Raw genomic sequence first — 13,552 nt, 5'->3', positions numbered from 1 at the left:
TAGAATAAACAGTACTTTTTGGGAGGTGCAGGGCATTAATTTTCTAGGGGGTTTTGTACGTTTTTGGGGAGGGGTTTGTTGTTGTTTTTTTTTTTTAAATAGGACTTGATTACAAATACGCTTTTTTGGACATGTGTTAAATACTTGTATGCAATATGTTAGCTTTTGTTTAGGATTTGCTGTAAACTGATTTCAGATTGATATTTCATGATGCCTTTGAGGAAAATGTAGTGCTCTTTTATATAAAAATTGTTTTAATAATAAGTCTCTGGAAACAATGGTTGCAGGTTTTTTTTTATTTTTGAACAGGTAATGTCTGTACATGAATTGCAAGCTAGTATCTAGTGGGGACACTGTGGGAGGATGAACACGGAGGAGCTGGAGCTACTGACTGATTCCAAGTACAGAAACTATGTAGCAGCTGTTGACAAAGCACTGAAGAACTTTGAATATTCCAGTGAATGGGCAGATTTAATATCGGCACTTGGAAAGCTAAACAAGGTATGCCTGGCAGGTGCTCTTGGAAAAGATTCAGGAACTTACAAAGGATACTGGTGTAAAAATACAGAAGTGCAAGGTTCTAGCAGTTTAATATTCTTGCAAATATTTTAGCAGTCTGAGCCAAATGTTGGATGTGTGCAAGGAGCAAACAAATGTCTTTCTAAGACTTCCAGTTGAACCCTTTGTAATTGTAAGTAAAGGCAAAAATTATTTACATTTCTAGTGGAAATAAATGCAACATCTTTTTTATTACTAACATTTAACGTCACTTGATGTTATTGAAATAGTGTGAGAAATAGTAGCCAGTATAAATATCAGCAATATTTTTATGAAGCATGGGTTATAAAATGGGGCTCTAATTATTCATTGACCAGAGAATGTTATCGTTCTGATTCATTTTAACAGTTAATAAGTTGAATGTGTAATATCATCATGATCTTTAATAGCAGTTTAGAAATCAATACAGATCCTGATATCTGTAAAAAATCTTGTTCTGATCAGTCCTATATGTTTCTATGGATCTCCAGTCAGGGTCATAGAGTTCCCTTTACACACACATATTTTACCAACGTGAAACTTTGCAGAATTTGGCATAGAAAATTACAGGTCTGAAGCATTTTCATTCTACCCTTTAACATTTGCAGAAAGTCAAGAATGACAGTACAGTTGGCAATGCCAATGGCATAATTTCTTTGTATAAACTCCCATTTCATTGTAACAGTTCTTGCTGCATGTATATACAAAGTGAAGGCTATGATATTGGGAAAGAAAAATCTAAAGATGCAAATGCAACTGTGTGTTCCAGTCCTGAAGTGATTATATAATTTTGGGCAGTGGTAAAGTTTTGATTGTTGTCTCACTCTATGACGGTTTCTTAAAGTTCTCCCAAACTCACCACCCACAGTTTAATAGTCCTCTTTGAGCTACTGGCAATTGATTTTTAACAAATTGAGATAGTAATTTTCGTCCTCAAAAGGATGAGTAAAATGAAGTGGACAAGCTGTAAGTGAGGAGCCCGTTGCAAGTGAAGGTTTAAATGCCTTGGCAATTCCATCTATAGCAGGTGTACAAGTGAAAGGCATTGCAAAGAAAAAGCTCCATGGTACATCTTGAAAGGTTTTTTTTTTTTTTTCCTTGTGTTGTAACCTAGGTATGTGTTGTGACTTACTGACCTTGTTCAGGAACTCATTTATAAAATGTGCATTTGATGATTAACTTGTTTTGTGCTGTTTTTCTTAATGTGTTAATTTATAAGGTACTACAGAACAACGCGAAGTACCAGGTAGTACCGAAAAAGCTGACTATCGGTAAGCGCTTAGCACAATGTCTCCATCCAGCTTTGCCAGGAGGGGTTCATCGGAAGGCACTTGAAACATATGAGATCATTTTCAAAATCATTGGACCCAAGCGTTTGGCCAAAGATCTTTTCCTCTACAGGTACAGTAGTTTAAACAACTCCATTCCAAATGCATAGTTGAGATGCTTTTGGTTTCCTCCATTTTATATTAATAAAATTGCTTTGTTATATAGCAAGAATCAATCAATTTCTTTCCCTCATGTTACTGGTGCTTGTGTAGTACTCTTCTCCCGAATATTGTATATCAAAAGATAAACACCTAATCACCTAAACTTTTGCTAGGAACCAACTTTAGTGCTAGAAAACCTGGAATTTGTTTATTTCAATGAAGAAATAATAGTTTTGTGCATGCATGTATAGTATGTAAAGTAATTCAAGTGTTAACGCTTATTTCAATGTATTCACATTACATTTTTCTATTGTAATTCAAGTGGTATTGGAAAAGAATTTGAGTATAGTTTATTGCAAAAAACTTTCTCTTCCAAGCAATCAAGTCAACAGAACGGAAAGATTGTCTGGTGTTTTTAGAATGGGAGACAAGAACAAAATTTCTCTCACTGTCAGTCTCTAGAGCTGGTGATAGTGAAAAGGAAGGATAACCTTGAAAAGTGTAGTGAAAATATACGGATTCTTAAACCTCCAATAGGTTCTTGGTTGGCTGGGACGGGAAAGGCATTAAGCTATTTATTATATAATAGAGGGATGTGTGCACATGTGTATACACACAGTCACACATGGTTCTTAATCTGTAGCTATCCCTGGAGATTAAAATTTCATCAGTTTGAGAAAAAGTGAAATAAAATAGAATTCTGTTTCAGTAGCAAAGGTGTATATTAATGCCTGGAAATAAATTGTATGCCTTAACATCAGCTGTTCTGTCTTGCACTGTCAAGATGTTTATATATAGTCACATTTGGTGAGGGGGGGGAGTGTCTCAGTTCTGTGTTTCCACATTTTTTTAAAGATTCTGTGAACTCATATCTCACGTTTTTTGCTTGTGCAATGATTCAGTAGCTGCAATATCTTGTTAACAATAAGTTCTAAGATAGTAGAAAATGCTACCTTGTGTAATGTAACTAAAAGCCATTGTTACTGATGCTTGGGAGAAGACTGACATTCACATTAAGGCATTATCAAAGATTCCAGTATTTTTCATGAAAGCAGAATGACAGTGTCTGAACATCAAATCTTGAAGGATGAGTAGTAGCCTTACAAAGAAAGACTGTGGGGTAGTGTGCTGGTTATTGAACAAAAAGACATTTTCTGCAGAAAAAAAAAACAAACAACAATTGACAATGGCAAAACAGTAGTTCTTCTAGATAGGTAAAGGCAAAAATAATTTTTACAAACATTTTTGTGCTTTAGAGATATCTTTTTTTCTGTAACATGGAAAACATTGTAGCCACATGTCTTTTTTTTTTTTAAATAGTAGATTTGTAGGTGTATATTTTAAGACACTTGTCACAAACTTACCTTTTTTACTGTTGTCGCTATTTAGTCCCAGCCAGCAACCAAGCACCACACAGCTGCTCGCTCACTCCCCCCTGGTGGGATGGGGGAGAGAATCAGAAGAGTAAAAGTGAGAAAGCTCATGGGTTGAGATAAAGACAGTTTAATAAGTCAAGCAAAAGCTGCGCAGGCAAGCAAAGCAAAACAAGGAATTCATTCACTACTTCCCATTGGCAGGCAGGTGTTCAGTCATCTCCAGGAAAGCAGGGCTTTATTATGCATAATGGTTACTTGGGAAGACAAATGCCATCACTCAGAGCGTCCCCCCCTTCCTTCTTCTTCCCCCAGCTTTATATGCTGAGCATGATGTCATATGGTATGGAATATCCCTTTGGTCAGTTGGGGTCAGCTGTCCTAGCTGCGTCCCCTCCCAACTTTTTGTGCACCCTCAGCCTGCTCGCTGGTGGGGCGGTGTGAGAAGCAGAAAAGGCCTTGACTCTGTGTAAGCACTGCTCAGCAGTAGCTAAAATATCCCTGTATTATCAACACTATTTCCAGCACAAATCCAAAACATAGCCCCATACTAGCTACTATGAAGGAAATTAACTCTATCCCAGACAAAACCAGCACAACTGTTCTTTAATTTTCTTCTTCATGTGTCTTTATGTGTCTTCTGACCTGAGTCCTCAGTGATTTTGAAAATTGTAGTTGTGTTCACATGTCTTTGATGATCAGTACTGTTTGTAATAATTTATGATATTTAGTAGCAATAGCAAAAATGTTTTTAGTATGTAGGTAACTTCTCCTTAGCTGATCACATTTGTAACTTTCATGAACTTACACTTACATTCATAGTAAACTCAAAACATACTTCCAGTGTTTTCAGTCCTTTAAATGCTATGTCATGAACAGTGGATTTATTGTTAGTTTGAGAATCTGTTTTCAGACTGATTTCTGAAGTAAATATATACTTTGTTGCTACTTAACAGTATAAATGTCATAAAATTTGTCTTTAGATTACTCTGTGAAGTAAAGCATCATTATTTTTCTTTTCTTACTGGAAAGTATTTCCTTAAACGTTCTCTTCCTATTTTTGTTTTTTCATAGTAAGTGCAAAGACAGTGTATTTTTAAATACATTTTCCATTGTGATGTAGTTCAGCATGGGCAAAATTAACATTTTGTTTTGCAGAGATGCTTCTCGTTTATCATATTTGTTTTACTGGTGAAAGACAGAGTCATCTCTGGGCCTTCAGTTCTTGCTATCACAATACTAATAAAGCTCATTATATTAATTTTGACATACCAACCTGTCAATGTGGAAGGCAGTCATATTGTGTGGTGGTCTATGCCTGTGCAAAATTCTAAGATAAAAACCTGATACTTATAACAACACCAGACATGCTTGTGACAGTCTTAAGATATAAATGAAATCATCTCGCATGAGAAGCTTCCTAAAAAAAGATAAATTTTATTCTTCACAGTTCCGGACTATTTCCACTCCTTGCCAATGCCGCTATGTCTGTCAAGCCAACATTATTGAGTCTGTATGAGATTTATTACCTCCCTTTGGGGAAAACATTGAAACCAGGACTGCAGGGACTGTTAACTGGGATTCTGCCTGGGTTAGAGGAGGGGTCAGAGTATTATGAAAGGTAAGGATAGATATGTTAATAAGGTGATACGCTTGATTTGGTGGTTTGGGTTTTTTTGCTGCAACTTGTCATTAAATACTTGTATGTGATCTTTTTTTTTTTGAGATAGGTGGTATTTAATTTAATCTAGTCATATTTTAACATTTTTTATGATAAATTAACTGTTCCTGTTATTGAAAGGGAATTGACATTAAGTAGACTTAGTGTTATATGTCAGTCTCTTCTCCCAAGTGACAAGTGATAGGACAAGAGAAAATGGCCTCAAGTTGCACAGGGGAGGTTTAGATTGGATATTAGGAAAAATTTCTTCACCAAAAGGGTTGTCAGGCATTGGAACAGGCTCCCCAGCAAAGCGGTTGAGTCACCATCCCTAGAGGTATTTAAAAGACATGTAGATGTGGCAGCTGGGGACATGGCTTAGTGGTGGACTTGGCAGTATTAGATTAACGGTTGGACTCGATGATCTTACAGGTCTTTTCCAACCTGAATGATTTGTGATTCTTGTTATGGATTGGGATATGTAACATGTTAGGAACATGCTGCTTGTTTCTTTTCCATGGGTTTCCATTAAGGTAGTACTGCCATATTGTTCGTGGTCTAAAATACATACCTTAACTGAATTCAAGATAAGAAACAAAGATTCCATCATTAAGCTTTACTCATTATGATATCTAAATTGTCATTAAGCCACCTATGTAAGAGACAGCAATAATCCACCTATTGTTACAGGTTATTACCCTATTTCTAGCAGAGTGGCCTGGAGGTAATAGCTCTTCTTATCCAGCAAGCCTAATCCCCAGTTGAGTTATCCTGACTGTAGTGTCTGGGGTGCTGGGGTAGAAGCTTGACATATTAAAGGATGAAGTTAAGCTTCAAGGCTTTGAGTTCTTGGAATTGTTCACACGCTTACATATACTTGATATTTCCAACTTCAGAAGCTAGAATTTTCATGACTTGTATGTGAAGAGCAATTTAACATTGACTTTTTCTATTTCTGTGTAGGTAGATGAACATAGTGTAGTTGGCATAAGTACTACAGGCAACAAGGGCTACTCCTTGCTGTGTACTCCCCAAGGGCTATGCACCTTGCCTCCCGGGCCCTGCCATAGGGTGTAGAGGTGCTGCCACATGAGTGGAGAGAAATGAGGACAGGGGAGGGGATTGCTTGTGCTCAAAGAATTGAGAATTGTTGTGGTATTTTTATGCCCTGTTATTGCCAGAAGTGCTCAGTGAGAGGAATAAGAGAGCAAAAGCCATTTGCTTGATTCTTTTCTTCAGTAGCTATGCTTTCCTCTTGTCTCTCTGCAACCTCTCTCTGTAGCAACAGTTGGCTTTAAGTAGCAGATGAAGAAGTTATTTGGCTCTTTGAACATAAGGAGTACATAAGGAGAAGCTGTAGGCCGGCAGAAGCTTTTTGCAAGACAGATTGGCTCACACACTTGCTAATTGGATCACTCTGTTCAGGCTGCATTATAAGGTTCAGTGTATAATTTGGGCTTCTCTTGGCCTCTCAAAAGAAAGTTTTGACCTTACTGTAATGATTTATTTATATATTAATTAGAATTGGGGGTAGGGACAAGGGCTGTGATGCATGCCCTGATTCAGCTGACTTGATTTTATTCTGCAGAACGAACACGCTGTTGGAGAAGGTTGCCTCAGCTGTGGATCAGTCAGCATTCTACAGTGCTCTCTGGGGTAGCCTCCTCACAAGCCCTGCAGTTCGCTTGCCTGGGATCACCTATGTCCTCTCCCATTTGAACAGGAAGCTTTCAATGGAGGATCAACTCTACATAATTGGCAGTGACATTGAATTAATGGTAATGTTTTGTTGGAACAATGGAGACATTGGTGTTACTTACGTAATAATATACTTCTGGGGGCTTTAGATGTCTTCTCCAGCTTTGAACAAAGCCTTTGAAGAGATAAAAATGCATGTTTATTGTAGCTCCAGTTAAGCTGATGGTTTTGTGCACAATGTAAGCGTTGCAAAGCTCAGTTAATGTTTCAGAACTGCTTAGGTTTTGTATAAAACTTTCCATTTATGACAGCCTTCAGTTAAGTGTGGTTGAGTTTTGTTGTATTTTTTGAAAAATATATAGAGTAGTATTTTGTCTTTTTAAACTTAAGATATTCATTGGTAATATAAAAAAGCAAAATTTTAATATTTGTATAGTTCAGGGAATCTATGTTGATTCTATGCTTCCTCAGTGGTGAAACTTTTTATTTTCCTGTTTTATCTTGTTTCATTATTCAAAATTTTAAAATAACTTCATTTCATACATATTCCTATTTATAAACAACTGTTCTTATTTTATGAGTGTTCTCTTATATCTACCTTCTTAAAATAACACAGTAAACAACTATTTTGGGGGGTCTGCCGTTACTTCAGGTGGAAGCAGTAAGCACATCAGTGCAAGATACCAGCGTTTTAGTACAGAGGAGCACGTTGGACCTTATCCTTTTTTGTTTTCCTTTCCACATGAGCCAGGTAGGTTATTAACATAAGAGAGATGAATTGGCAAATTCCTAAATGTACTCCACTTCTTAAGTCTGTAGCAGTATTTAGTTGGTCTTTGTTAATGATTTTCTCCAAGCTTGAACAGAGTCAAATGTAAGAGTTTCTCTGATAGGTTTGGCTAGTCTCACGTTGTAATCTCTGCCCTCTTGCTTTTTAACTTGATGTGCTAACTTTGCAGTTAACTTTAACTTCAGTATATGAAAACCCGATGTAAATTATGATGTTTAGTCTATGCAGAAGCTTTTAATTTGCTCTAATTTGATCAGAAAACAAATTATCTGTTCATATGCAAGTTTCCAATTCTCAGTGTTCAAAAGCAGCAAAAGTTAATCCTCTTGGCATAACTGATTCGGAACACTAGAGAATTGAAAAACATTATTGGTTTTGGGTGAGTAGTTAGCCCTAGCAGTAGTGGGAGACAGACCTTACAACTTCTAGGTAATTTTTTTTTTGGACTGCATTTATTGTTAGTCACTTCCTGTTTTTTAAATGATCCATGGTTTATTTTATTTCTGGAGGAAACTTTCCGCAAGGTTGATTCTCACCTTGTTAGAAATGATGGAAGACCTGCACTTTCCTGTAAAAAGAACTGTGTTATTGCTTGTGGAAGTGGTTCATTCACATTTATCAGTTACTGTAGGAATATTTAGAGGGTTTCTGTTTAGGTGCTAGAATGGTTAAATTATCAATACAGCATTTTTTCTAATATTAAGACTTACACAAATATTTAAAGTAGTAAGAGGTTGAAAGGTATTTAAAATTCTTCAGTGACTTTCTTTTTTTTTTAATCTGGATTTTAGTTGAATTTGCTTCCAAGGCTTTTGCCTAATAAAACAAAATATCTTGTAACAAAAACGAGCTGTTAATGGAGTCAAGTATTTTTACTGTTCATAAAGGGTGCATACTATTACAAAGTGTCTGTTCCAAATGGTAATAATATTTTGGTTTCCTAAGAGCAATATTATGTTTTCTTGTACTGTTCTGAAATCAGAAATGTCAGAACATGAAATTAGCTATGTTTTAGTGCACATTAAGCTGCTAGTGTAGAAAAAGTGTTACTTTTCATAGTTAAATTTAATCATGTTTCTAACTTCTTCAGGCAACACGTCCAGACATGATCAGAATTTTGTCAGCAGCCCTTCATGTAGTACTGCGCAGGGATATGTCACTCAACCGAAGGCTTTATGCATGGCTTCTAGGTAGGTTTGTATTTCATTTCATTGTTGACTGAAAGTGGAGGAAGGATCGTATGTTCATTAGCAGTATTTTGCCATATTGTGGAGAAAGATTCTTGGAAAAATGAAATGCTTAATTTTTATCATAAGGAAGAAAGGCACTATCTCTCTCCATGGACATAAAAGATGAAGAATGTCATGCTGGAACTCTTTCCTGTTATATAAATTATTGGTACATTTTCCTATAGCAGCAATTGTGGGCCACGTTCAGGGGTAGAGCCTGGTGCACTAGGCATGCGTAAATAGACACCGAAAGGCAACTTTTGTCTCCCTAAAAACATAAAATGGAAAAAACAGAGAACAGGCATTGTAGAGTGTAAATGGCAGTTGGAAAACAATGGCATAAAAAGGGTGAATATAAAAGTATGTTGAAAAATGTTGGTATTATATTGATGGAGGCTTGAGTATGCAAACTTTAAGCTTCATTGAATATTTGCATGGTTGAATTAACAAATCGCCAATCACTTATGTTCTCCATGCACCTAGAACATTATTTCAACACCTTTTTGGGGTAAAAATTGATCAATGATGGGATGCACACTTTACGTCTACCAAATGGCAGGATATCGATACAATACCCATTTAATTTTTTTATATAAAACCAGCGTGTAATCAGAAGAGGGTAGCAGAGAATAATAGCTATTTAGAAGACTCTAACTACTTAGGAAATCTTTAAAAAACTAGAGATTAGAAAATTTTAGAAAACATTTATTCAGCCTTGTTATTTTAAGGAAATGAAGCCTGTGGTCACATGAAACTGGCCTGTTACTCTTTAAAACCACTTTCAGCCCACTTTGAGAGAGGTCAGGATCTCTGACGTGGAAGTTCCTAAGAGTGTCACAGAAACTGGAGACGGAATGGAGAGACATAAAGTGGCTTCTCTACTTGAGGAGAAGACTGTTTTATTGTCTGCTGTTACCTTTTTTGTTTGGCTTCCCAGCTCACCAGCAAGCATATATGTGCTTCTCAGGCTACCTAAAACCCTTCCCAGCAGCTCTTGCATCTTTCCCAGCTGATATTAAGGCATCAGAGACAGGTAGCCTGTGGGTGATTGGGAAACAAGGAAATAAGTAGTCAAGGGACATAAGAGAGAACTGATGTTACCAAGGGAGGGATGAAGTCAGCAACAGTGTTTTGCATGAGAGGATTGGTTTTGTTGCTGTAGAGGTCGCAGGGATTTAGAGGATAAATATGAAAAAATCCTGGCTTCTTTAGTTAGTAATTTTTCAAGACAGTGACTTGCAAATTGCTCATATTTTAAAGAAAGACAATGAAACGCACTGTCATGCTCCGTACATATGTTTTCCAATTTAGGGAAAAAATAATTTCCAGATTAAACACTGCGCTAATGTTTCATCTAAATTCAGTGTATTAGTTATGTCTTTTTGCTGTCATTGGAAAAGATATTTTATGTGTTTAAAATATCATGCCGCTTCTTTTAGTTGCGGAACCTTCTTCTATAGCTATTTCATGAGCATAGTCTCCACTGAAACATAATACAACTTCAGAAGATAGTTTTACAGTGACTATTCCTGGTCCTGTTTTTTGAATAGCTACTGTCTCCATTTGCTATATATTTGAACAGACTTCCTGGCAATATAGCTTGTTTGCTTGTTTTTTCCTTTGACAGTGTGCTGCTTTTATATACCATGATACTCTACTCCTAATATAAGACATTGCGGGGAGGGGGGACATCAGTTATACCGGAAGACTCTCTGAAGTCTGATGTTCTTTATGACATTATTTAATTCCACTGTTAGCTATTCCTTTCTATTGTTTTATAGCTGGGAGTGGTCTATTAACATTAGCTAGATATAAAAATCATGTTACATATCTTTAAATCCAGGTTAGCTTAACCATTGGTAACGGTGGTTGTTTTAAGTTGCTGCTAAAGGACATGTGTCTTAAGCTTTCCTTCTGTTTTTGTCACTTCAGGACAAAAACTGTGGAAAACGCTTCTGTGGAATGGGGTGATATCCTGACTGACTTATTGATTTTTGATTTTTTTTTTATTTTATTTTCTTAAGCCTTTTTTTTTTTAGAATAAAAAATTTACTTGGTAAAAGAGAAGATAGAAACTTACAAAACAAAGGTCTATCTCCTTCATGTAATTTTGAATAACAAAGTTGATTTTGTGTAATATGACTGATATTCTCTCTAAGTGCCTTAGTCATATCAGTGTGTTTTTGGTGATCATCTCTTTATGATTAAAATACTGAATTTTGTGTTCTCATAATAATATTAACATTGAAATATTTTTGTGGGACAGGATTTTGAAGAGACTCTAGGACTATTTGGTTCGTGCAGTGTTTGTGAACATTTGTTTCTTTTGTACAAAAAGTAATTTCATTGATAATGTTGCATAAAACCAAAGTTTGTAATTTGTGTGCAAACTGCTTGCATGGAACTATCACTTAGTTTCCTGTATTAAACTCTATAAAATCATCTTTCTCTTGCCAACATTACTTGGACTTCATCTTGGTAAGTTATCAGTGCTAGTGTGTTGACTTCTAGATTAAAGAAATTGTCAAAATATTCTCTTAACAGACAAATACTTATTTGCCTTGTCTTTTGTTTGCTTGAAGGTTTTGATAACAATGGTGCCCTTATAGGACCCAGAAGTACAAGGCACAGCAATCCCGAAGAGCATGCCACTTACTATTTCAACACCTTCTCTAAGGAGATGTTAGTCCAGGTAGCTATATGATGCTTTATTGTGGCATATATCTTCATAAATGGATGCTGATCAAAGTTGCTGTATCTTTATCTTTTGACTTGCCATTTCAATGTGACCATGTAATTTCTGTCTTTTTGTGGTATTGTGTCCTACTCTTCTAAAACCTTGTCAGCAGAAAAACGAAGACATGGAACAATGTGTTGCCTTAGAATAACAGTAAGATCAGGACAAATATTAGATTTCTATCTCTCCTCTTCCACAATGAGCGTAGCATACATGGAAGATATTTGATTATGAACCCAGCACGCGGGAGCCTGTTCTTTCACAAAACGGAATTGGAGAATTCTCTTCTACTTCTGTAGATAAGGAAACTCCTCTGTGTCTTGGGAATCGGAAAAATTTGATCAGATAGTACTCAAAAGGTCTGAGTAAGAAGGGTCTCCTCCCCTCTAGGCAAGAGGAAGGTCTTTTCTGCTGTTTGTTGGTAGGGAGGAATAGTTGAGGAAATTGGCAGTCATACTATTTGACCCTTAAAGCCTTGCTAAGTGGGCTGAGATCACCTGGCCTCAAGAACTGTGCTCCTTCTCTCACAGTAATTAAAGTATACAGATGTCTTTCAAGATGCTGTGAGTCTGATCTTGAAATCAGGAAGACATTTTATCATTAAGGCAAATTGATAAGGTCAGGATTTTTCTGATATTCAGTCAGAATTGTGGTGCTATATATGGGAATGAGAGTGGGGATTCCAGTATTAGTAGCTGACACAAGAATATTCAGCTCATTACAACTTAAAACTGATATCTAGCACAGAGCTAGCACTTTCAGTTTTATCTGAAGGTAATGAGATCTGCTGTTCTACTGTTGAGAAAGAGACCCCAGAATTCCAGAGCAGCAAGGACCTCACTGGTACTCTCTCACCCTTCTCTTGTCAACTTTCTGCCACCCATGGCAGGTGATTCAGAAATTATCAAAGTGTAGAGGAGAGGCCTGAATGAGATACAATTTCACATGTACCTTCTATACAAAATGTGGTGAGCTTTTAGCAACATTTAGGCATTTGTTAATAGGTTGTGGTCTTCCTTTTAAATCTGTCCATCTTTCTAGCTTAATCAGTTTCATTAAAGCTTTTCTGTCTGAAAAGACTCAAAACAGTGTAGAGTTGATACAGTCCATTTGATTATTTTTTTTTTCCTTTTTTTTTTGGTAGCAGGCACTACTGCTACAGTAGAATGGAGAGTGTCCGTTTTTTATAATGAGGATAGTTCACTTGTTTTTTGCTTTAAAATTTTTTATGGACACTAAAATCAGTGGCTTGCTCTATATAATACAAATTGCATATGCCTTCTAAAACCATCTGCTGTCTTTTGAAAGACTTCAAAAGCACTGCTCCTTTCTGCCTTCTTCCCTAGCAGTCTCTTTGTGTGTTTTTATCCAGTCCACCCCCACCTTATTCATTGATACAATGTACTGAAAATGCTGACCTTCTGAAGGCATATTCAAGTACACAAGATTTTTCTTTCAGGATACTGGATGATAATACTTGGTTTATAGCAGACAGCAAGGTCAAACCTGTTTTCCCGCCTCTCTTCTTTCTCTTCTTTCTTCTCCTTTTTTAGAAGCTGTAAAAGAAACGAACTAGTTTCAACTCAGACAGTGAAGCCAGCCACAGAGAGAAAACTAAGCAAAAATTGTGGCAGTTCCTTTGGGCATTTTTTAATCCTGCAGCTTGTTCCCTAAACTGCTTCAGTATAGAAACTCAGTTTTCCCATTTGGTTTGAAGTTGTAATTGCTATCTAGTCAACTTAGTCAAGACAGTTTTTTGCCACATAGGTGCATGTATCCTAGATGGGCAGATTATTATTTATTAAGCCCTTAATATCTACATGTCTTACCTTCTCAAACAATTTCTTTATGACTTTTCACATCTACTCTTTTATTCTTATGAAACTGTGAGTAGGTATCTGTTTATAATATTTTATTTTGACTTTAAGTATGTACAGGTTACCAAGTTCTGTTCCACAGAAATATTCTCATAGGCAAAGTTGAGAGAATACTCAAGCATGGAAAGAATGAGCTGCAGTGAGATGAAATAGTGGTCTCCACTACTGAGAATTTTCCCTTTATATGCAGCTTTTATTACATCTTTCTTTCAAAAACTGTT

General features: G+C 36.3%; 1 protein-coding gene across 4 annotated transcripts in view; it reads left to right on the top strand.

Moving 5' to 3' along the window:
• Nucleotides 1-336: 336 nt before the first annotated feature.
• The window catches only part of DOP1A (DOP1 leucine zipper like protein A), a 56,803-nt gene continuing 43,587 nt past the window's right edge, over nucleotides 337-13,552 (top strand). For 2 of the 4 annotated variants that reach the window (XM_059835396.1, XM_059835393.1), the window contains exons 1-7: nucleotides 337-501; nucleotides 1,757-1,938; nucleotides 4,791-4,961; nucleotides 6,589-6,778; nucleotides 7,351-7,449; nucleotides 8,579-8,678; nucleotides 11,327-11,409. In XM_059835396.1, the coding sequence (XP_059691379.1) occupies nucleotides 364-501; nucleotides 1,757-1,938; nucleotides 4,791-4,961; nucleotides 6,589-6,778; nucleotides 7,351-7,449; nucleotides 8,579-8,678; nucleotides 11,327-11,409 (963 nt within the window). In that variant the 5' untranslated portion in view covers nucleotides 337-363. Of the gene's footprint in view, nucleotides 502-1,756; nucleotides 1,939-4,790; nucleotides 4,962-6,588; nucleotides 6,779-7,350; nucleotides 7,450-8,578; nucleotides 8,679-11,299; nucleotides 11,410-13,552 lie in introns of all 4 variants that reach the window. The other 2 variants (XM_059835395.1, XM_059835394.1) reach the window with 1 other exon arrangement.

Source organism: Gavia stellata, chromosome 2 (genome assembly GCF_030936135.1).
Source record: "Gavia stellata isolate bGavSte3 chromosome 2, bGavSte3.hap2, whole genome shotgun sequence".
Taxonomy (NCBI): Eukaryota; Metazoa; Chordata; class Aves; order Gaviiformes; family Gaviidae; genus Gavia; species Gavia stellata.
This window is presented reverse-complemented; position numbering and strand designations above follow the sequence as displayed.